Source organism: Sphaeramia orbicularis, chromosome 6, assembly GCF_902148855.1.
Source record: "Sphaeramia orbicularis chromosome 6, fSphaOr1.1, whole genome shotgun sequence".
In the NCBI taxonomy this organism is placed as follows: Eukaryota; Metazoa; Chordata; class Actinopteri; order Kurtiformes; family Apogonidae; genus Sphaeramia; species Sphaeramia orbicularis.
In genome coordinates this window covers 55,673,338-55,699,522 of record NC_043962.1, presented here as the reverse complement: position 1 = coordinate 55,699,522, position 26,185 = coordinate 55,673,338, and the positions used below count along the sequence as shown (strand labels likewise).

At 38.6% G+C, this 26,185-nt stretch overlaps 1 protein-coding gene across 2 annotated transcripts in view; it reads left to right on the top strand.

Annotated features, from left to right (window-relative positions):
• lrrk2 (leucine-rich repeat kinase 2) overlaps positions 1–26,185 on the top strand; it is a 126,025-nt gene that overhangs the window by 28,101 nt on the left and 71,739 nt on the right. For both annotated transcript variants that reach the window (XM_030136108.1, XM_030136109.1), the window contains exons 7-16: positions 4,058–4,189; positions 7,019–7,138; positions 10,684–10,844; positions 12,443–12,522; positions 15,488–15,594; positions 17,235–17,364; positions 20,018–20,142; positions 21,091–21,218; positions 22,210–22,354; positions 23,515–23,654. In XM_030136108.1, the coding sequence (XP_029991968.1) occupies positions 4,058–4,189; positions 7,019–7,138; positions 10,684–10,844; positions 12,443–12,522; positions 15,488–15,594; positions 17,235–17,364; positions 20,018–20,142; positions 21,091–21,218; positions 22,210–22,354; positions 23,515–23,654 (1,268 nt within the window). The remainder of the gene's footprint in view (positions 1–4,057; positions 4,190–7,018; positions 7,139–10,683; positions 10,845–12,442; positions 12,523–15,487; positions 15,595–17,234; positions 17,365–20,017; positions 20,143–21,090; positions 21,219–22,209; positions 22,355–23,514; positions 23,655–26,185) is intronic.

Genomic DNA, 26,185 nt, shown 5'->3' with positions numbered 1-26,185 from the left:
TCCAGCTAAACTTAGTATTTGCTTTTACTTTGTCTTTTCTGTGTAATATTTATTCGGGGGTCCTATAAAGACCTTTGTGGCAGACTTCAACTTTATGTAGAATTTTCAGCCTGGGTTCATAAGGAGCAGTGTATTTCACTGTTTATAAGATACAATATGATACAATACATAAATGTACTTTATTGATTCCAAACTGGGACATTCCTGTGGATCAGCAGCAGCATGACACACAGGACATAATAATACATAATAAATTATAAGTATTTAAACAGACTTGGATTTAAAAAAAAACCCTGGGTAGTTAAAGTGCAATGGTCAGTATGATGAAGGTGCAGTGACTTTACGTTTACCACCTTTTATTATTTATTTCACACACTGGTTTTAATCAAAGGTGCTGGGATTAAAGCCTCACATTTATTAAAATCATCAGTTTGTGGCATCGTCGTATTTTCATATTAAGTCTTAAGTAGTGAGACTATTAGAGTATTAAGTCTTCAGTGTGCTTTCCCTCCTTCTTTATTTCACATGGCTTATTTGTGGCTCCAACAGATGAACAACATGATATCACAGTAATGCTTCTGAAATAGTCTTGATGTAAATCTAATTACTCCTTGAACATCAGTAAATAAGTGGCTGTCATTGGGTTGATGAACAGCCTTTTGTGGGACAGGAAGGGGACGGTCGTAGAAAAGAGACAAGTCTTCATGGAAATTCCCTAATTATGGGAAAAACAGAACAACTCATTGACTAACAGTAGAGCTTTTACTTACATACATCGTTGTGTATTAGATAATTCAGTTGGCGTCTTCAAACGTTTCCTTTGCAATTATTTTTCATCTGCAATTATCAGAGTGCATGACCCTTCTTTTCTGCACATTTTCAGATCAATTTAGGCAATTCCAAATGGTACACGTCTGATGTGATATGAAAAGTGCAAATTTTTAAAAGAAATCAATGGTATTAAAATGTACTTTTTTTTTAACCTTTATTTGCCCAGGCAAGCAATTAAGAACAAATTCTTATTTACAAATACAGCCTGATCAAAGAGCAGTGGGTCCTTGAGGGGTAGGGGGTGAGGGGGCTAAAAGTAAAAACAAGGCTAAACAATTACAGAAACAAACAGTTAATAAATAAATACATTACAACAATAACAGTGAGACAAGTAAAAGACAAATGCTCAACAGGTGCAACAGTCAACTAAAATTTGTTCCAGGTTTTGCTTAACCTTCATCCTACCAAGCGGGGTCATTTATGACCCCAGACGTTGTTTCATGTGTGTCATTGTGTGTTAAACTGAAACATTTATTCATGGTTTCAGGAGTTTGTTCCTTGGTGTCATCCGGTGTTTGTATTGTAAAAAGTTTTGGATCATCACATCAACTGAACTTGTTATGATGGACTGAGTGACCGGGGTCATGGATGACCCCAACATTTTTTTCCCAAATTGGCTGTATGTGTCTGATGACACATATGTTTTCTTACATACTTACCTGTAATAATCTATCTGTAACATGATATTCTTTTCCTTTACAGTGAAATATGGCTTTGAGAGGTAGACCTGCTCGATATACTGCTGCACAAGCATTTGTCAGATTAGTTGTTTGTTGATTGTTCCATTGACCATTTCACAATAAACATCACTACAAAATGTATTTTTATACTTTGGTTACATTGCTGCATACTAACTATTTGACTAAGTGACATATCATGACAATTTTTTTCAATTCATACTGAATTGCATCCAAAATAAGACTGGGGTCACAAAAGACCCCACTTGGTAAGTTTTGTATGTAAACTGTCATGGTAGGATGAAGGTTAAAAACAGTGAGAGATGTGAGGACAGTGAGTTTGAGGGGGTTTTGTGGAGTGTTCCAGTCGTTAGCTGCAGCAAATCAGAAGGCGCTGCGACCGAAGACAGTGCAGGCTTTGGGGATAGTGAGTCTGATGAGATTACTGGACCTAAGATTGAGTGCAGAATGGGAGAGGTACAGAAGGGAGGAGAGGTAAAGAGGGGTTTTTCTGAGTAAGGTCTTGTAAATGAGTTGGAGCCAATGGCGGAGCCGTCTGGTGTGGAGGGAGGTCCAGTCAACTAGGTTATACAGGCCACAGTGGTGAGTTGAGAATGGAGCACCTGTGGCCAAACGGATGGCAGAATGGTGGAGAGCGTCAAGTTTGCTGAGGGTGGAATGAGAAGCCATCCTATAGATGGTGTCACCACTGTCAAATATGGGCAGGATGGTCATTTTAACAAGTGTGCGTTTGGCTGAACGGGTGAAGGAGGTCTTATTCCGGTACAGAAAGCTCAAGCGAACTTTGACGTACTTTTGATTGTATAAACGCAGCATATGTCATGATTGATTTGGCTGACTTAATTTAATTTGTAAATATATATTCATTCACATTCAGGTTGATGACTAATATGCTTTATATTATTTGGAAAGCATTCTGTCTTTGTTAAAACTCATACTGAGCATCAAGCAGTGGGTTTAGTATTATGGGTTCATATTAGGGATGCAGCGGTACTCTGGGAATTGTATTTTAATTTTTTTAATTTAACCTTTATTTACCAAGGCAAGCAATTAAGAACAGATTCTTATTTACAAATTCAGCCTGATCCAAGAGCAATGGCTCCTTGAGGGGAAGGGGGGAAACCGTGTACCATTCAATCCGCCCTTCACGGGACAGTCCACCCTTATGGACCGTGGGTTTTCGGTTTTGCAATTGATTTCTCTCTCTGTCTCTGTCTCTCTGTCTCTCTCTCTCTCTCTCTCTCTCTCTCTCACTTGCTCTCTCTCGACATGCATGTGAGCACGCTGCACGTGGAAGCCCCACCCTTCTGTTAGAGACGGCGGACAGAGAAGCAGCTTTAGACACATCAGAGTCCTGCACGGGTCCACCACTGTTCCAAAACCGGCACCCATACCCACGTACATTACACCCACGACTCGACCCGACCCGTGATTAAACACATTGTCTACATAGTAACTCACTTTTAAGTTCCTTCAGGTACCCGACCCGGTGCAGGACTCTGACACGCACACAATACAGTGGCACACTATTACAAGGAAATGTGTACGATAGATAACCGTGGTGTTTTTATACCACTGTTTTCTTTTACACCCCTATGCAGAACAGGAATTTATTTAAAAAAGCCCCCTTTGGGCCTTATGTGTGCATGTGTGTGTTTTATACGACTGTATACAAGTAGTCAAGGAATAACAAAGGATTATTTTATTCACTACATTGATATAATTTGTTCCTACTGTAAAATTCAGGTTTTGCTGACAAGCAAAATAAAAATATAATTTTGGGAAAAAAAATACTGTTCTCTTTATGCACAAAGCGGAGGTACAGACCGAACCGGGGGCTACCTGTACAGTTACACCCCTAGTTCATGTGGGCCGTCATTTAGCACAGTTATTCAAAACAATCCTGGTTAGTCCTGTGTTTGCAAGATGAGGATTATTGAAATATTTTTGCAGGCCTAAGACATCTTAGTCTCTTAACCCGCTGGAATTCAAAAACATGCAAATATATATAAAACCTGGAATGACCGATGCAAGACAAACTGAACAAAATGGAATTACAGGGAAAGTTAGCTTTGCTTTGGTTTTCCCTCATTTCCTGCATATGTTGCCATGGGTTACACCCATTCTGAACATTGTCAGTGGTGAAATATTATGAACCAAAGGGTTAAACTGGCTGCATGATGGATCCATGACGAGAGGAGGTGGATGTGAAAAGAAGCTGAAAACTTGACGAAGCATTATTTAACAACATTTTTTCCACTTTAGAAGGTGTCATGGTTGTCGGGGTTTCTTGCCCAGACACTGGTTTCATTTATTGGTGACCTTTTTCTGACCTCCATAGCTTCTGCACTTCCTGTTTGTTTTTCTGCTGCTGAGCTGATTATAATTCCTTAACATTTTCATATTTATTATCTTAATTCCATGATGTCCGTGCATATATTGTATAGGTTGATTGTTGATATAAACTTGAAATTTAGAAGATTGTACTGGAATGTCAGACCTGATCTTCTGAATGTTTTCTCCTTCAGGCAGTAACGTGGAAGTGTTGATGTCAGGAGGCGCTCGGTGCTACAGCGTGATCATTGCTGCGATGGACGCCTTTCCTGAGGTGGAGGAGCTGCAGGAGGTTGGCTGCTGTCTGTTCAGAAGGTTTACATCAGGTGAGGCACAGGAACCATTCATTCATTCATTCATTCATTCATTCATCTTCTGAACCACTTTATCCTGGAGAGGGACTTGGGGGTGCTGGTGCCTATTCCAGCTACCTATGGGTGAAGGCGGGGTTCACCCTGGATGTGTCACCAGTTCATCACAGGGCTGACATAGAGATAAACAACCAATCACTCACATTCACACATGTGGGCAATTTAGATTAAGCAGTTAACCTATCAGTACAAGTCTGTGTAAAGTCTTATCTTATCTTATCTTATCTTATCTTATCTTATCTTATCTTATCTTATCTTATCTTATCTTATCTTATCTTATCTTATCTTATCTTATCTTGTCTTGTCTTGTCTTGTCTTGTCTTGTCTTGTCTTGTCGTTCTGTTAGCTTAGCTCTTATAGCTTAGCTTTGTTAGCTTAGCTCTGTTTTTTTAGACGGAAAACAACCACAGTTAAATCACAAATCATCTGTGTTCTGTTGGGTTTGTGTTGTTAGTAGCTGAACTAAAGATCTGTTTGGAATCCAACAAACAATGTCAGAACTGTCACAGTTTAGTCTGAACCGTGGATTAACAAACAGAAACTTAGCAAAGATAAGAACATCCCATAATAACTTTATACCTTCATAAACCTTATAATCAAACTCACCTGAGTAGAAGATACACTGCTGTTTCGGTATCAAACTCCATTCTTTACATTTTCACTGTGTCCAGTGCTTCTAGCTTTTATCACGTTGTCACTTATTTTCAATTTAAAAGTTGTTTTTTCGTCGTTCTCATGCCATCTGGTCACTTTGTGTTGCTGTGGCATTAGTTTTCCCAACCACAGGAGACCGGCAGATTGACGCACTGTTCCCTCTAGTGGTCTCATAAATCCCACTAGCCCAGGGGTCAGCAACCCTGGTCCTAGAGAGCCACTATCCTGCATGTTTTAGATGTGTTCCTCTTCCAACACAGCTGATTCAAATGATAAACCTATCATCGAGCTCTGCAGAAGCCTGATAATGACCGTCAGGTGTGCTGGAAGAGGGAACCATCTAAAACATGCAGGATAGTGGCTCTGTAGGACCAGGGTTGCTGACCCCTGCACTAGCCCATCAGTGTAAATAAATCCAGTTCATATTTCTATACTTAGTGCCAATGAAAACGCAACACTTGAAGATTTTTAGATTTTTTTTAAATCGATGAGGATTTTTATCCCATAAGCTCTTTGGAATTAATCATAGGCCATTTCTATACAGTAAAAATAAAAAATCACATCCAAATTTGTTGACAAAAAATAAGGATAAAGAAAGAAACTCAAGGACCCCCAAAACCAAAAGTCCCAAAGCGGTCCCGGAGGTTCTGCAGCTCAATGTAGCGGTCCTGCTGTGGCGTGGTCACACGTGCTGGTCCAGGTCCAGGTCTGTCTGCAGCTGAGCCAGTTTCTTCATGCCTCTGTTGCATCCTGACAATGGTGGACACATTGCATCCAAAACGGCGCGCCACCTGCCGAGCAGAGATTCCGGCCCCCAGGAGCCCCATAGCATGGCATCTGTGGTCACGTGTCAGTCTAGGCATCGCTGAGTTATTGCAAATGATTTTGGTGCTTTTCAGTTTGCCTTTATATACAGAACATGACCACTCCTGAACTGACCACAATTCCTTAAGTTGAGCAGTTCATTGCTGAGCAATGAGAAAAACAAGTCTTATGAATGCAGACAAGTTCATTCAAGCGTGACAATAGCTCAACCCGTCTCAGGTTGTTATGAAATTGTCTGGGATTATCTTATACAGGTGAAACTTAAACGTATTGATGCAGCTCAGGAACAATAAAACACATTCAAGTGTTGGGTTTTCATTGGCACTGAGTATACAATCCAATACATTGGCATCTTTGGAAGAACTTCACAACTCTTTATTCTAAACAGTCTGATGATACTTTCAGGTATTTGTTTAAGATTTGAAAGTAGAAATACTACATATAGCCCCTTTAATGAAGCAAATGTTTTTAGTCTAAATGTAAGATCAGGGTTCCAAAAATAGGTTTTGTCTTTTCCATTTGAATCAGATCAGTCAACACTTTGTTAATGTTTAGGTGAACAGATGAGGGTCTTAGCCTGGATTAACTATGTTATTTCAGCTACATGTAAAACACATCATGTCAGTGGGATTATGTTTTTGATGATGATACCACTTCCTGTCCTTAGCGTGTCAATCATCCAGATGTATGTCAGTAGATCAGTGGTTCCCAACCTTTTTCTTTCAAAAATATCTGTCGAACCCAGACATTCAAAACAGAGACTTTTTTTTTTTTTTGGCTAAAATTAATTTGTTTTCGATCATTTAATAGTTTTCCATCCTATGTTTTAAATAAAGGCTAATTTTAGAGGACATTTAGTCTATATAATGTATATTATTATGGACAGAGGCAGTAAAGCCAGGTGTAGATTACTGCACAAAGGGAGAACTGGATTTTCCTTGGTCAGGATATATACAGTCAGTCCAGCTTGGATTTAAAAGGCTGACAATTAATACTGAACAAACAAGAACTGAAACTATGAATTATGAAAGAGCTGCAGCATCTGAAACTGACCACAATGAACATTTGACAGATAAACAGAACCACAGTGCTGCAGTTTCACACTCACAGTTTGTCTTTTATGTATTAGGATTATCTCTGTCAACTCAACATATATTTTTTATGAGTAAGTTGTTTTTTTTTTTTTTAATTTTTATCAATAACTAGAAATTTCAGGCGACCCCATTTGAATTCCAGGTGACCCCACGTGGAGTCCCGACCCCAAGGTTGAAATACACTCAAATAGATGCATCTGTCTGATTGCAGAGACTTACTACAACATATTGGTGCTGAACGGCGTCCAGAGGGTGGCGGTTCGAGCCTGTGAGACTTTCCCGGACAACGCTGCACTGCAGGCGGCCGCTCTGTCCTGCCTGGCTGACCTGAGTGAGTAGACAAACACATCACAGACTATATTTAACCGAGTTATTCATGATCACTATGGATTAGAGATGGAGACGGCAGAACAATGGCTTGGACTCAGTGTGGTCACATAGAAAATAAATGACATACGGACACAAAAACGGCACATTCCGAATCTGCAGTGAAGACTTTTATGCTGCAGGGCTTTAATACCAGCCTGAGAATCTGTTGTGGTGCTTAGAAACCTAAACATAACACTGTCTGCTGTTTATAAAATGTTGTAAAACTACCTGATTTGGCACAAACGTACTGTGGAAAATATTACATGATGTTTTATCTTTAATGAATCTGTCGCTTATTTTATGATTAGCTTATTTAATCCTTTGCTTAACCAACCAATAAATAATAAGAATAACTTTTACCATTAATCTTTTGGCCTTTTATTTTATGCGTTCAGTTTTCTCAGCAAAAAAAAAAAAAGATCATCAATCAAGGCATCTACAATCACAAAAATTCAGATTTTTATTTACACCTAATGATTTCACATATGCAAAGTAATTCAAAGATTTACCCGATTTACTAAAGGTTTGTGTAATAACTTGTGCAAACTTGACTGCACACGCAAAAACCTGTTGAAACTTATCTACTAACAGGATGCACTGAGGGTTGTGTCTCTCAAATGGGCAAAATAGGTCGCACAACCCGTTTAGTGTGTCTACCTTGATGAATATGTAATATAGGTGTTTTTGACAGAATACACAAAATTATTGGAGGAGTAGATGCAAATATTTATTTAGTTGAATGTGACTGACCAAACCTGAAACTGGTTGTGGTGTCTGACTTTGCGTCTATATTTATCTGGTCTTAAAGGCAGGTTTAAACTGGAACAGCTTCACCATAAACTGGCTGCAGTTGTTGTGGCGAGGAGGCGGGGCATAGGCCCAACCAAAGGCAACGCACAGAACCAATGTGATCTGATCACATCAACATTCATGGAATGACCCAAGAAAAAATAATATAGACGTATGTCCTACCCATAATGCCATTGGAGAACTTGTAGATGAACGAGGGGATGATTTGGGTCCAGTCGCAGGAGGAGTCATGTAATACCTTCTATGACTAAACTCCTCCAACGGTACATTTCCAACGTCTGGATCATTTCAGTCACTGTTGCCATTAGAGCTGGTGTATCCTGGAGCAGTCTACTGTCTCCATGACGACAACCAGGAGCACATGCAAAATCCACATTTAAATAGGGCGGTCTCCTGTTGTCATTTGCACAAGCAATCTTAGTTGATCACCCGTGACACTCAAATCGATAGTACGCACAATTTTTAGTGCAATCAAGCAAATTTGCGCCCATTACTTGCAATCTTAGTAAACCAGGCCCAAAGCGTTTTTCATTTGTACAGTAAAGAAACAGTTTTCCCTGTACAATGAAAATTTTACTTTGTCGTCCACACTGAATGCTAAAAGAATATAAGATGTATAAAAAATTTTAGTAGAATAATTTAACTAGGAAATTAAAAACAAGCAAAATAAAGTGGCATTTAAGAATATAATGCAAAAGAAATGACCATAAAAATATAAAAAATATAAACTACTATTACTAAGAAAAACCTACGAAAAAAACTATATTTATATATTTACATAAATGTGCAATATCTGGGTAATTGTGCAACTGTCAGAGGTAAACGGTAAATGACATGTGCAAAACTGCCTGAGTTATATATACACAACTGTCAATGAACTGTACAAAGTGGAAAAATATACAGATAAAAACAAACAGTGAAACTTGTCAAAATCACGTAAGTAGAACTCTCCAAAACAGCACTATCACTATTATATAGCATTATTTACAAGAATTCATTGCTAAACCCTCACTAAAATGCTGCTAAAAGTCATAAAAATCTTCAATCTCTCTCTCACTGACTGCACTCTGCTGCTCTCTGCTCCGCCCACTTCCACCCTTCACCCTCCGCCAACACAGACCTCTACCCTAATGTGTTGTAGACCAATAGAAAGAACCCAATGTTTCAGCTTTCAGATGTCGTTTGGATTTCAATAGCACAAATAGTTCAGCAGTTACATTCGTTTGAATGACGGTGTCGGCCGAAAAGGGTTAAACAAGAAAGAAATAATGATGTGACATATATTGTGATAATTTTCAGTATCAACTAATATAAACATGTTTACCATAACATTTGTGTCAATATTGCTCAGCTATACTTCAGAACAACAAAAACAAAACTGTACTAATCTGTGAAATCAGTAGGATTTGTTAAAAGCTAACGGGAAGATCAAACGGATTCACAGTTTAGATCCAATCCAAGTCCACTGCATCCTCGGGGCTTTGACTGGGAGTTAAGGATGGAAATGTGATGGATACATGATAAACTCAGTGTGTGACAGGATTATTCAGCACAGTGAGCTCTTTGAGCCCATGGGCTGGAGGCCATAACAGACTGGTTTGTGTTGTTCTCCTGTCAGTGGAAAACAGCTCCCAAATGAACCGTGGATGATCAGGAGGGTTTTCCTCACACTGCTGTGAGCTGTGAAGACACACTGTTAATAAGAGAAGAGCTTATTGCATAATCTGTCATATCCTTGAAGACGGGTCAAGTCAGTTTTATTCATACAGCACAGTCACATTTTTCCTTACGGGTCTTTACAGTCAGTGTAAAGGTCATACGCTGAGCTCATATTCTAAATATGAGCACTATGACCTTTGACCTCTGTTCAGTTAAGGTAAAACTTTAACACTTAACCCATAAAGACCCAAACATCCACCGCTGAACAAAAGCATCTACTGATCTAAACTGTTTAACACCTGTTGATCCATTTATCTTATCAATACATGTCAATAATTGGTGTAAAATACAGTTTGTCATCCTTTCATGGTCATTAGATAGGCAAGACAAGGCAAACGTATTAATACGGTACAATTCATACACAGGGCCATTCACAGTGCTTTACAAAAATGGAAAAGAGACAAGTTAAAAACACACAATTACAATTAAAACATAATCAATAAAACATAAAGAATCAATTAAAATGTAGTAAAAGGTCAGAGGTCAGATAGAACCCTTTCAGTTGAACAGAACCGTTTTCAGCCTGGACTTAAAGGTGCGGGAGACTTCCATGAGCAATTTTTCATCAAATCTGTAAAACCTCAGTCATAGCCTAAGTATCACAAATCTGTGAGTCTTTCTGTCTTTACTCACCTGAATCTCTTGCATTACGGTGAACAATTTCTAAGTGCCATCCACCATAAACAAATACCATATGTGTACATTCAGAACCCGGGGGTGAGTCGGGCAGCTTCAGAATTTTTTGGCGCGGCATGCATTGTGGGAAACTGAGGCTCGCACTGCCACTGCTGCTGCCACTGCAGGGGGGTTCGCATAGCTTCCCTCCTGTTCCTTTGGTTTCTGGAAATTTCAAAAAAGTGAATTTGGTGTGAATCAAATGTTGAATGTGATGTAATAAACTAACAGACCATAATGTTCTAGTTATAGTTGTGAAAAATATTGTCTGACGTCAGCTGTTTGTTTTTTTCTGACCCTCAGCTGCAACCATAGTGCAGAGCAAGGCGGTGGCAGCGCAGGGTCTGGAGGACGGCGAGGAGGAGGAGAACCGGGGCAGGGAGGAGGTGGACGACATGGGTCTGGGCTGGATGGAGGTCTGCTGTACAGCACTGGAGCTCCACGCTGCAGAACCAGCAGTTCAGGTCAGCTCCACCTAAATGACACTGACACACATAAAAACACTCTGTCTGCAAAGAAAGTGCATTGTGAGTTATGCAGTTTTGCCAAATTTGCCACTTTGTTGGTATATTTAGGGATTTTTCAGACCCCTCTAGGGACTCTTTATCCAAAAAGCCACTAGTGACAAATCCATCCCCTTTTTCTGGTGTTATTGGAGACTTTTGGAGGCTCTGATGTGAAAACATGTATAGTTGTTTGTCTTAAACAAATCACTGAATATAAATCAGTCCCATTGAGATTGGCAGTTTTCTATATTGCCTCTTTTTGGTCCATTTATTTCTCTCTCTCTCTCTCTCTCTCTCTCTCTCTATATATATATATATATATATATATATATATATATATATATGTGTGTGTGTGTGTGTATGTATGTATGTGTGTATATATATATATATATATATATATATATATATATATATATATATATATATATAAAATTGCTACAGCATTACTAACATAGCAGTTTGTTCAATTTGTTTTATCCTCTAATTAGCCGGATACTTGTTAAAATGACAACATAATGCTGGAAACCAATGAATACTCTCAAAAAATCATGAAGACATAATGTTTACTTGCCTATCAAGTAGAAATAGGGCCACCATGGTATCACTTTGCAGCCCTTTCCGGTCCTTCAGTCACCGCTCATATGCCACACCGTTGTTCACTCTCCTCCGCTCTTCTTTAGCCTTTTTCTTGGCAGTAGCCTTCTCTAACACAGTTTTGCGTTTATGACCCGTTGTTGCCACCTTTTCTGCCATAATGTTCCTAATTTCCAAGTGTCTACCTATTTTAACTTTGTATGCTAGCTAATATAGCTATCCAAGCTCTGGCTTAGTTTCCGAGGTAGGAGCTCTAAGCTTCTAAGGACACGTGATTCGTGCCCTGATAGGGGTACGCACGGAGGGGGAAGGGGGCAGGGACAAATGGTAGTTGACTTTGATAGACATATCACCGTTCCATCATTTCGAGTGGGCGCTCAAAATGATTGGATGTGGTTTTTTCAGTCCTGTCCGTCCCCCAGGTGACTAAAACTTTTCATTTTTGTGTCAGAACATTTAATTAATCGTTTGCAATCGGGGTGTGAAGGGGATTTTTAGCAATATAGTAAAAAATGCTCCAGGAAAACATGTCAGACCCCACCTGTAACCAGATAAAGTCCCATTGAGACTGAGATCTCTTTTACAAGAGTGACCTGGCCCAGAGGTCAGCAGCACATGCCATACCATAATGAAAAACAGGTTTGAAGACTGGTGGTAACAATAAACATGTGATATAAAAATGAACAGGTTCCATTTCTTTGTCTAATAGGAAGAGTCGTTCATTCATTTAGTCATTTATTCCTTGTCTGAACTGCTTAGTCCTGCCAAGGGTCACAGGGGTCCTAGAGTCCTCCTGGAGTCCTCCTGGATGTGTCACCAGTTCATCACAGGGTAGAACAGTCATTCAAAAGCAGAACAGGCTTAATCAGATTAACTGGATGTGTTGCCTACACATTTCTGCTTCAGTAGATATTTGACCTTTTCTCATTTTGATAATGAAGTTTTTTCCTGTTGTGCCTCAGGAAGCTGCGAGCTGGGCCATTCACAATCTGTTACTGCACGGAGCAGGACTGACCCCTTCAGAGGAAGACCAGGAGGAGAGGTACAGTGAAATAAGGCAACACACACATGATAACCAGGGTGAATATCTGACCTGAGCCTCAGGGGTTTCAGTGACATGAAAGCAGTGAAAACCTGCTGCAGATGTCCGCTCATGTGCATCAGATCCATGAACCCGGTCAGATCAGGAGTCTGTACGTGTGATGAAGGAGGTGGTATCAGAATACAGTCACACATTCACAGGCTGGACAAGGATCCCACACAAAACATGTCCTTACTCATACACAGCCTGTGTTCATTGTAAAACTTTCTGTTGAACTCCTGACCCACACATGTTCTGGTGTCATACCGTACAGTTCCACCTCTCACCTGGGTTACACTGCTCGTTGTAGTTTGGAGTCCAGACATGGTTATGAGAGGTTCCCTCTATAGAGGAAGTTCTTGTAATATCTACTAACCTGTCACTCATCACACATGGAATGTTCAAACACAACTAGAGCTGCAGCTATTGATTGTTTTCTTTGATTTGATTAGATTAAATGATTATTTGAATAGGTGAAAAAATTAAAGTAAAAATGTGAAACAGGCATGTTACAGACACAAAACAGGCATGTCTGTAAATGACAAAAAAACTGAAACAACAACCACATAAGTTATAAAAGTTAAAGGATATATAAAAGATATCTATATGTTAGGCCTGTAACAGTACACATGCCGAACTGAACCATTTCGGTACACACCTGTTCGGTTTGGTACACAGCTGTACCGAAATGGCACAGTATGTTGAGAAAAAGAAAAAGTAACTAAAGACGTCGGTCGATGTGGAACTTTAAATCTGTGCAAGTTCCACACAGACATATTGAAGGAGCACACATTGACCCGAAATATGAAATAGCAGCTGATATTAGGTTAAAAAAACCAACAGATATGATGTGAACCTGGAAGGAAGAGACTGAAGACCCTCCACCATCATTACAGTCCTGTTTGGGATCAGTTCAGGTTCAGGTGAAAGACAACCGCCTATGTTTGGTAGTTCTCAAACACTTACACTTACTCTCTCTCTCTCTGTCTTTCTCTCTCTCTCTCTCTTTCTCTCTCACACACTATATAATAGAGGAATAGAACCTGGGAGTTGGACGTTGAAAGTATGTAAAGTTTCACTTTCATTTCACACCAGCATTAGTTCTGGACCACACCCCCACTGATATTAATGCCCCCCCCCCCCCCCCCCCACACACACACACACACACACACACACTCCGACCAAAAAAAAAAAACACTTCATACATACACTTCATGTGGAATTTTTGTTGTTGTTATTTTTCTGCAGAATGTGAACTGACAGAACTGTGATTAGATTTTTGTTGTTTGTTCAAAACTACCTTTCTGGGAAAAGTGCAATACTAATGTTTAAAATACATTTAGTAATATTTTATTTATTTTATTTTCTATTTCATATATAGCAGCAGAATTATATTATTCCTGTTTTTTTAATATTCTGTTGTCTCCAATAATTTGGGGAAAAATGTTCAAAAATTCATAATAAATGCATTAAAGACATTTTGAGGGGTTTTCTGTCTTCCTGTACCGAACTGAAAAAAACTGAACCGTGGCTTTCAAAACCGAAAACGTACCGAACCGAAAATTTTGTGTACCGTTACAGGCCTATTATATAGAAATGACAATAACAACAGTATAAAATTATATATAAAAATATCTGTAGATATAAACAACAACAACAAACCAGTCCAATGACATCTATAAACAGTCTGTCAGGTCAGTCTGAAACACATTTGGATCCAACTGATGAACTTCTACCAACTGAACATGGAACTACCATCCAACTGAGACAAACACACACTCAGATTTAGAATGTTTGGGTTAAAGCTTCAAAGTTTGAAGGAGTGAGTGATGGATCTAATGGACAAAAGTCAACACAGAGACATTTTCAGCCTTTTTGTCCTCGTCTCTTCTGTTGTTGTGTTGATGGTGTCACACAGTAAGTGTCCGTGTGAAACACAATAGTGGAACCAATGTTTACCAGCAGAGAAATTAAGGAAACAAAGCTTCAATTTCAAGGAAAATTATATTTATATCCCGGAAATGGAGTTTTGGGGATATAATGGTTTTACTCTGAATGCCTCTGGATATCTTTTGTGTGAACGCAATAAATAGGACAGATTTGGTTGGATTTCTTCTCCCTTGATAGTCAACATAGGTGACCCCTAGTGGAAGAACCCTATTGATTTGGGGTGTTCCATCAGTATTATCACTTGTCCAAATGGGGGCGCTTCTGTTGAAAAATCGTTTTTTTTTTTGGACATTAGTAATAGATATAGTCGGCCAGTCAAGTTCAAATTTGGTTCATATCGATCATTCAAAATGAAGTTGATATCTTTTGTACATTATGTAGTTTATTTGCTGTATTATATAGCAGAGGACTGGGGGGATTTCAGGGATATACCCTTGCTGTTGGCCCCCAACAGCGTACTGTAAGCCTTGTTGAAGAATTAAAAAAAAAAAAAAAATAGATTTGAGTCAACAAATTGTTAAAGTATTTCCAAGTTCAACATTTTTGTTTGTTTGGTTTTTCTCTCTTTTTCTTTCATTTCCTTTGTCTGTTTGTATTAATGTTCTAAATCTAAAAATTAATAAAGATATTAGGAAAAACAATAGATTTGAGTCAATTAGTCGATTAATTATTTCAGCTCAACTTGACAAGAATTTACCATCACAGACGGGTGATCTGACGACATTAAAAGTCATATTGTGTATGAGGCATAAGATAGATTGGGTAACTGAGTGTAAAATAACCCTTAAAGTGGACCTCATGGTAAAAATCACTTGTCATGCATGAGACCAGTTGTGTGCAGAGAATGAAACTGTTAGGTCTGGAAACTAATTACATCTTGGCCATTTCTTTCCATGCCCCTCATTAAGGAGATGCTCATGAAAGGTGTTTAAACACACAGTGTGATGGGAGTTACTGAGTATTTGTTTGCTTTCAGGACTCCAGTTCACAGACAGCTGATGGCGGCCATGTTGGTGCACTCGTCCTCCACCAAAGTGTTTGAAGCTGCTACCAGCGCTATCGCCACTCTCATCACACACAACAGTGAGTCCTCAGCACCTCAAGTCATTGATCATTTTACGCCTGTCGAGTTTTAAAGGAAAGTTTATCCAATTAACGACAGATGAACAAAGAAATCCATTAACACCTCATGATAACAATGAGCTGCGTTTGATTATGTTTGACAGTTTTAATTGTCTGGAGCTTTTTTTTTTCAACTTATATTTTATTGTTTCATTTTTGAGATTTTACAACACAAACATTTAGAACGTAGTGTCAGTTGTCATTAGGGATATAAGGATTACCAGTATAACGATAAATCGCGGTAAGATTCCCGAAGGTTAGTATTGCGTTTAAATTCTAATTATCATGGTAACCGTGTTTGATTACCGCACTTTGAAAACTCAGGGTACTGCACATTTCCTGGAGAAGCAGCAGCACTTCAGGCTCTCTCTCTCTCTCTCTCTCTCTCTCTCTCTCTCTCTCTCTGTCTATCTATGAAAAAGAAACTCAAACAACTGAAACTTGATATGGAAAATGGTCAAACAGTGTCCATAAGGTGCCATCTTTGATGCACATTTGTATATTTGATTGTTTACATGTTAATATTTGAATGTTTCTGCCAACAGAAAGTACATTGGGGCTATTATTTAATTTGATCAAATTTTAATTAATTAATTAATTAATTAATTAATTAATTAATTAATTTTTCAAAATACAACCTGGTTAAAAAGTTATTTCAGTGTGTGTATAAGTACTTTTTGAATATTTTGAGCACAATTTCAACAATACCGCAATAATAATGACATCCGTGATAATTTTGGTCACATATTGTGATGTGAAATTTTCATATCATTACATCCCTAGTTGTCATCCTGTATTTTGTTTCATTTTTTTCTATCGATCTTTGCATGTTGCTTGCTGTAGTCTTATGACATAAGTAAGTCTGTCCATGTTGTGAATTTCTTCCACAATGTCTCTCCAATTATTTAAGATAGGGGGGGGTCCTCTTTACACCATTTTTGCGTGATGGCTTTTTTTAGACGCTACCAAGAGGATTTTAATCAAATATTTATCCTTACCTGGTATGTCTTTTCCTGTTAAATGACCCAAATTTAGCACAGAACATGTCGTAGGTAGTTCGTATCCCAATATTTTTCTGAATTCTTCGCTGATATTATTCCAACATTGGGATAATTTTGTACACTGCCAAAAAACATGCGTATGACCCACATCCTGCTCACCACACGACCTCCAACAGGGCTGAGGTAATGATAGTGAAGCCTTTTTGATCTTTGGTGTTATAAAAAAAATCTCATTATGTTTTCCCAACAAGAATATTTTCCAATTTCTGGAATAAGATGTAGTCACTTGAGTTTCACGTACAGTATGGCACACCATGTGTCATTACTAAATTCTACCAACAGTTCTTTACTCCATTTATCTCTAATATACAGAGTCGAAGTTTTCCTGTTCGACACCAATCCCTGATACAGTTTGGATATCACTTTTCTCCTTTGTTCTTATATGCTTTACCCACAGTTTCAGTGATCTGGTTTATTTCAGCTCTGGTCTTATCTTGTCTGGTGCTTTTTAATAGACATTTCTGAACTAGTGTTCCACTCCACTGCTGTGTCATTTATTGGTTTGTTGGCGGCTTCAGTGCATCTTTGCTTTGCTTACAGATAAAATGCGTGTGCTGCTGCTGTCCAGTGGCCTCCATGTCAACTTAGTGGAGATGATGAAGAGACACTCGACCTCAGTAGAAGTTTCCATCAGTGCATGTAAACTGCTCAGCCTGCTGTTCCAGGGAAGGTGGGAATTAACCGTTTGCTTTGACAAAACCCAAATTCTGGAACTCCTCTTTATTAAGGTCATCATTTATAGAAGGTATGCACATATGTCACTTCCCCCCCAGGCCACGCCCCTCTAAGTCAGACTGAGTGGCAAAAACCAACCTGCTCAACATGACGGAGTATAGCAGTAAACACAGCCAGAGAAAAGGGAAAAGGTGAAATATGGAATTAAATTAAGGAGAATTGGACTGGACATGGATCTGTACGAGCTACCAAAGAACAAGTGGTCCATGAACACTGACATGTGGACACAAATGGAGGATCCAGACCTGATCCAGGGTGGAGGGGGTCAGCGCTATTTTTACCTGAAACAGATATACATGGGTTCATCATCACTGACAACCAGGGTCCAAAACTAGGGCCCAGAACCAGCTGATCCAAAGGCTCCAAAACAAGGACCAGAACCAGCTGATCCAAAGGGTCCAAAACTAGGGCCCAGAACCAGCTGATCCAAAGGGTCCAAAACTAGGACCAGAACCAGCTGATCCAAAGGCTCCAAAACTAGGGCCCAGAACCAGCTGATCCAAAGGCTCCAAAACTAGGACCCAGAACCAGCTGATCCAAAGGCTCCAAAACTAGGGCCCAGAACCAGCTGATCCAAAGGGTCCAAAACTAGGGCCCAGAACCAGCTGATCCAAAGTACATTTCCAGTAGACCATGGACTGACCCCAGTGAATATATGCATGATCTACTGGGACTGAGGAGATTTACTGAGTCTAGTTCAGATCAAGTACTTTATCCAACACAGATACTACTGCTGTGGACCAGCAGGGTACACCTTTATTCTTGTAAATTATGATATTTTTCCCACCTGTTTTTAAATTACAACATTATTCTTGTAATATTATGGCTTTATTGTCAGAATATGACGACTTTAATCTCATAAATTAATGACATTTTTGTTGAATTATGAGGGGTTTTTTTAACTACAAATTTATTCTCATAACATTGCGATTCTTTTTGTATTCAACGTTATTATCATAAAATTACGGGTTTTATATCGATATTTTATGACTTTATACTCATAGTGACAAGTGTTTTTATTTTCTCATGTGGTCCTAATACTCCGTCGTAGCTTTATTCTCCAGTTCCCCTGTATTTGAAAACCAAGGTTCGCCTCAGTTTCAGTTAGTTTACTAATCATGTAGGAGCACAAGGTTCAGAATCACAAAATGAAGACAAAAACCATCAAATCTGATCATGAAACCAAGAGCTGCACTAAGAAGTAACATTAGCCAAAATAATACGTAATTTAAGGTCTGATTTGACCCAAAAATACAGCATAAATTAATGTTAGTTGACACCAAACGGGATCCACAGATCTAGGTTTGGTTTCCTGGATTTGTGGATCCATCTACTTCTCTTTTCTTTGTCTTTCGGTGTCTGTAAAACGATAGCTCCCACTGCTTTTCAAACCTGTTCATACAATCAGTTGCACAACAGCTCTGCCCCATTTTTTATTGAATATTGTTCTTCAGTTTAGACAGGATTGAAGCTGACGCTGTCACTCATCTCCCTCTTTCTGCCACTCAGTGGGCGGAACTGAGGTGGCTTCCGCTAGCGGTGACGTCACGTGCAGACCCTCTATTGAATAATAATGAAACTGACAAACAATCCCAGGCTCAGGTCCTTTTTACCTCCGCCAAGGAGGTTATGTTTTTGCCAGGGTTTGTTTGTTTGTTTGTCTGTCTGTTTGTTTGTCTGTCCGTTAGTGTGCAACATAACTCAAAAAGTTATGGACAGATTTGGATGAAATTTTCAGGGTTTGTTGGAAATGGGATAAGGAAGAAATTATTACATTTTGGTGGTGATCGGGGGTGGGGGGGCCACTGATCAGCCTTGGCGGAGGTCTGCGCTCTCCGAGTGCTTCTAGTTATTATTATTATCTCACTGACCGATGGGCCATGAGCTACTGTGAAGGCTTAATCATCTTCGTCTTCATTCGCAATTTTTCTAACATCCTCTCGATTGATTTCAAATTTTTTTTATATATCTTCCTTGGGACAATGTCTACAAAGTTTGGTCACAGTTTTGAGAAATTTAGATGTTTGAATTTTTTATGATTTTTTTTAATTATTCAAAATGTTTCTTTTCCTTCTAATGGTCCATATTTTGATGGTTTATGACATGTAAATGGTTCCAGATATCAATCTAGTTCCTATTGATCACTGATAGAAGTCATATATGGACTTTGAATGAGTTGAGTTCTCCTTCAGTGAAAGTCCCGCCCACTTCTATAGTTAGCTTGATCTTCATCCAGACCACAGGACTGGAACACAGAACAGAACCTACATCCTCACACATTCAACTGGGATTGATTCTAAATAGAACATAACACTGAGACACAGGGACATTGGACCATTTTTTATGGAACTGCCCGTGTCCAACTTGTCCACCAAGTTTCATGAAAATAGTTTTTGTGTAGTCCTGTTGACAGAAAAATGATGTGATTACTTCACGTCTTTGGCAGGGATAGGGTTCTACCAAAATATCACACTTAGATTTGGAATTGCACATGGCATGTGTTGAGATATGATGATGATAAATGATGAAATTCTAATAATTTCTTTCTCTGATGTGTTTCATTTGTGCAAATGTATGACTGTATGCAGGTCGGCCAGTCTGGATGAGCTGAACATGGCCATGAGTCAGATCCTTTGCACCATGAAGGTCCATAACTTCCAGCCTGAGGTTCAGCTGGAGGCGCTGCAGGCCAGTCTGGTCTTCCTCTGCCCAGGTACATTCACAGTCCTTTCATCTGATCTGAGTCTCCCCAGAAAAAGACATTAAAATGCACAAAAAAGTCTTGGATCTCTGTAAAAAGAATCTATATTTTAATGCTGGAAGGTCTCAGAGCATCTGTCTGTGTGTGTATCTGTGCCGTTCTAAGAAATGGAGACGTTTTTAACTGGCCAATTTGGTACCTACAGTTGAGAACTAGTCTCATCTCTGCATTAAATATCTTTTTTCTTTAAAATTCACTTTTTTAAAGTTAGGAGGAACTGATTTAATTCATGTTGCTGAGCAGTTGTGAGGGGGAGGGACAGGAAGCAGCCTTGCATGATGGGAAATGAAGTTAAAAACAGGAACGGCACATTTATGGTCAAGGAAGAGATTAGCAAACACAACAAGTTGATGGGACCAACATTCTGGGAGATAGTCATTTTGGAATACAATATCTTTACAATCGTGTTGCTATGGCCGTGAGCGGTTGACAGGAAGCGCAGTACCAAGCTGCGTGATAGGAAATGAAGTTAAAAATAGGAACCACACATTTACTGACTTCAGTCCCTAGATATCGGCATTAATATATTAATTGTCATTTAAATTTTGAAGAATGATTTACCAAACAATTTTTATATTTATGTACTTAGAAAATATAGACACATCTTTTCGCAAAAGTCAGCTCTGCCCAGCATCGAAGCTACCACATCTAGAACCCGTGGTTCCCCATGGGTCAACGCACTAGTAACTTAATATAGTTGCACACCCAGATATGCTCCTGATAAATACTGGGTGAACCAGTTTTTCTGTTTTGCAGTTCTGTAAAGCAGTGTTCCTTTCGATGAAAATGAAGTTAAAGTGTACACAGCCCACTTACAGTGACTCTAATTCGATTAGTGATGAACTGTGCAGTTTTGTCTGAATGTACAGTAAGCATTAGTGTCTTTGTGTGAATTCTCAGACAGGAGTTTACAAGAGCACGGCGTCTCAGTTTCAGACCCCGACACGGCCGACGTGTCACTGAAGGTTCTGAAGAACCAGTGTGTGGTGGAAGGAGCTCACACTCTGTACCTGGAGGTCCTGAACAGGGTAAAACACACCTCAGACCTGCTGGCTTTGTCCATGAGGGATACAGAATGGGGCAACCTCAACAACACTCTATTTATTTGGTTCCCACCAAATAAACACAGCTGTGTGCAAATAGACAACACACACACATGCACGCATGCACACACCCCCACACACACACACACACACACACACACACACACACACAGAGTAGACTGTTCTGGAACCAAAACATTGGAAGGATGTAATTAAAGGACATGAACAGTGGACTGGATGAATGCTGAGGTTGTTGTTGGTTTGAGGCCTGAGGGTATTATTTGAGCTCAGTTACGCAAACTACTGCGAGGAAACACATTAATGATGGTGTTAAAAATCATCCTGAACCTTATAAGGTCAATGGTGATGTAAAGTCAGCTGTTTAGGACTGAGACAGGACAAGGACTAGACTTTATTGATTCCACTGTGGGGGAATTGCAGTGTTAACAGTAGCAAAACAAAGTGTAGGAAGACAGGCAGAACGTATAATAGAGAGACATGAAATATAAAAGAGAATGTGATATTTACATGACTTGTTGTGTGCATACATATACATATTATTGTTGTTTGTCATTTTCAGACAAGTCTGTTTCACTTTTTTATTATTTTTTTCCTTCATTCAAATAATCGTTTCATCAAATAAAATAATTGCTGGATTAATCGATTACAAAAATATTCAGCAGCTGCAGCTCTATTTTGTAGTTTATTTCATTGAAGAGAACTCTGAATTCTGCACCATGCAACGACAACAGTATGGGTCCAGTTTAGGTTCAGTGGTTTGGTCAAACTTTTGACCTTTTTTAATACAGCAGACAGATCAGTATAGAAGTGGTTCTCCCAGTTTTGTGTGTCTATGAAAATGAGCATGAATCCTTTTCACTTCTTGTAATCGAGACACATTTCACTTCAGAGCGTTTGTCACCATGTTTAGTTCATCAGAACTGAATGTGAGTTGTGCTGCTGTGTGTGTTTGCAGTTCATCAGCAGCTCGTCCATCCAGACGTGTGGTCTGAAGGTGCTGTCTGCTCTGGCCGACTGCTCCGGTGCAGTGGACCTGCTGTGCCAGCAGGGGGCCATCGACACAGTTCTGCATACCTTACAGATGTTCCCACAGGAGCGAGGTACACACACAGAACATGGTTTATATTGGTTTTGGTGTGGTTTGTTTGTTTGGCAACACTTTAGCAGCACAACTATTGATTGAACTCATACCAAATTGGGTTTATAGATTACAATGGCCCAGAATAGACGTCATTACATTTTGGGAAAATTAGGTCAAAGTTCAAATTTTTTATGAATTCTTAAATTCATTTGTTTTTTTTTCCATTTACCTATAATGGGCAAAATTTCAAATCACTATTAAATTGCCAGTTTTAACTTGATTTACTTAAAACATTGCAGAGGTATACAGATTAATTTCACTCTGCAAAATATCTAAGTCACAGGTGTCAAACACGCGGCCCAGGGGCCAAATCTGGCCCGCCAAAGGGTCCAATCCTGCCCCTGGGATGAATTTGTGAAATGTAAAAATTACACTGAAGATATTATCAGTCAAGGATGTTCAATCTAACGTGGGTCAGACCAGTAAAATACTATCATAATAACCTATATATAGTGAAAAAAAAAGCTAATTTTTTCTTTTTGTTTTAGTGTCAAAAGTAAAATTACACAAAAATGCTTACATTTACAGACTGGCTTTTCACAAAAAATATGAACAACCTGAAATGTCTTAAGAGAAGTATGTAGTATTTAACAATATTCTGCCTATTATCAAATGTTTTGTGTATTTGTAGATCCACTGTGATCTGTAAGATGTGATGCACATGTATAAATGATAAACTGAGGTGTAATATTGTTAAAATTACACTTATTTTTCTTCAGAATTTTCAGATTGTTCGTATTTGTTCATGTTACGTTCAAGTACGGTTCATAGATGTAAACATTTTAATTATGGAATTTTACTTTTTCACTCAAAAACATAGAGAAAACTTTGGAGTTGAAATTATTTCGAAGTTCTTATCCTATTATTTACATTATTTTACTTGTCCGGCCCACTTTATTTCATATTAGGCTGAATGTGGCCCCTGAACTAAAATGAGTTTGACACCCCTGATCTAAGTGATAGCTTGTTTTTGAAACTTTTTGTTAAATTTTTAATGTTTTTTATTTTTATATTATAAAAGAGAAACTACAGTGGAGGTCTTAAAACACAACCCAGACTTAGAACATGTACTGATCATTCAAAATACTTTAAAGAAGACTCATTTTGAATCCCTTCCAGAGATACACTACCAGGGTCTGACCCTACTCAACTACCTCGTGACAAAGAAGAAGCTGTCGAGGATGATCGTACCTGTTCTGGCCTCTGTTCTGGTTGCTTCATTAATCCAGTACAAAGAAGACGCCGAGATGCTGCTGAAGGTTGGAGTTTTGTTTAAATACAGGACTTTCCTCTGTTATCGGTCCAGTATGTTGGACAGTGTACGTAATAATTCCATATAAGAGAGTAAGAAACGACGATGAAAGGCAAATCAAAAGTGTACATATCAGTAACAAATGCTTAAAGGGTAAGTATGCACTATATGGATAAAAAGCATCAGGACAAATCTTCTAATAACTGAACTGATGTTTAATTTCGTTGATCTGTGAATCTTTTTTTTTTTTTTTTTGGTTTTTTGAATTTAAAACCAAAAACAACAAAGAAAAACTAAGAATAAAAAAACATTTAAAAAGGAGCGGGATGAAATGCAATTTATAGGCCCAATCCCAAATCACCCCTTGGCCCCTCCCCCTTAGCCCTACCCCTCCATTTTGTGCATTTACATGAAGGGGTGGGGGTGTTCTGATTCTCGATGAGTCGGAGGGGAAGAGCTAAGGGGGATGGGTGTTTGGCCCTCAAAACGGAGATGTTTCAGGACCACGCTGCAAACAGAGGGGTAGGAGAAATCTCCCATAATTCTGTTTGAATCGTCGGCAAGATGGAGGTAAACACAGCAAAAAAGTGCAGCAGTGTACGCATTTTCTTTGCAAACAACTTTATCATCATCATCATCATCATCATCATCTTTATTTGCAGACTTGGGAGTCCATTTAAAAACAAACAGGCAATCAACAAACAGAATACATTTAAAAACACAGGTTAAAAATACAGACGAAACATCATCAATATTATAAAAGACAACTGTACCAGTGTCGCCACAGGAATGACTGGTATCGCACCCAACTATGACTGGGATTTGTCAAAAGCCTAATGATGGAATTCTGACAATCGTTCAATCGACAGATAAATTTGTACATTAAGTTTCTCATAAGAGCCTGAAAAATGTGAACTCCTACATTGCAGAAAAACTCACTTGCACTAGTCCATCAAGGTTTTTTAAACAGTATTCTCATGGAATCATTCTATGCAACTTTGAGCTTCTGTAAGCTGACCTTTTTAAACCTGGCCCACAAGGGAGCGGTATAAAGAGAAGTACAATATGCTCTGAAGAGATTCTTCTTGACATTTTCAGTACACATTGAGAATTTTCTTGCCAACATTTGATCAACCCTTTAATGCTGTTTCAGTGTGTTATAGATCACATTTCTGCAGTTTATAGTTGAAGGACATAAAAAGATGACCAAAGCCCATGGAACAGAGACGGTTCCACCTACAGACGGCGTGGGGAATACTTTTAGAACCAAAGTTATCACCTGTTTATAGTGACATCGATGACTGCTGATGACGTAACAGGTCTGGAAGGGTTGTCCCATTTCATAGGGGAATGTTCAACCCCAAGTGCAAGGGCCAAGGGGGACGGGTAAGGGTGTGGGCCAGGGGTGAATTGGGATTGGGCGATATACTCCCGCCCCCTTACCCCATCTTTTTCTACTGGACACAAAGTCCCATGATCCACAAAACAACCCCAAAATATTACACATATCAAAAATAAACTCTGTCCAAGCCTATATACATGATATGCATTGTATATCATCATACATTATTCCTAATCATATAATATAATATAATACACATTAATATATTTTGCAATGATATAACAACATTATGAAGAAATCATGTTTTCATTGTATAATAATTATACACTTTATGATACATTATTGATAATCATACAGTATAATATATCTTAATACTTGAGTCATATTTCCTTCACATATTGGTTTTGATTATATTTAATTGCATTATTTGATGTAGTTGTTTTAGTTTTGTCATTCAGATTGTTCCATTAGTTGATTCCTTTTACAGATACAACCTTTCATCACTTTCATCCGTTACTACAGCTGTGGCCATTAGTTCAGGTTTTCTTCGTATCTGTTGCTTTCTGGATCTTGTTTATGCTTAAAGCTGAATAAATGCATGTTTACCACATGTAAGTTACATAAGATTAGAGCTCATACATATGTTTGCAGTAGTGGTATTTTCTGATAAATGAAGAACACTCTTTTGTTCCTTCTTGATAATAGTGGAATATTATTGTTCACATAAACCCACTCACTGTTCTTCTTGTAGTCATGTGTTCATGTACTGAAATGAAGGAAATAAATCCCATTAGAAATACTGCTTTACAGCCAAATCATGAACACAGTGGATTATAAATGTTAATATGTTTTGTGAAGCAGAGTGGTGTGTTTGTTGGTTCATCACCTCATATCTGAATTTGGAAGATTTTGAGAATTCTGTTAAATATTACAAAAGTTAAAATATGGGTGCAGGCTTTGAGAAAAAGCTCATCTCGTTCACATCAAAGTCACATCTTCAGCAAACTGTACTGTTAATATATAAGCATAAAGTGTTTCCTTTCCATAGATTTCCTTCTGTTAATCATAACATGTTTTCATGGTCAAGTTTGTATTAATGCTAACTTTTCTCATGCCTGATTCTTGGTTATTTTTCTGATGGTAAAAATCTAATTAAATATTCAATATTGTTCAGTAAGTAATTCATTTATTGCCAT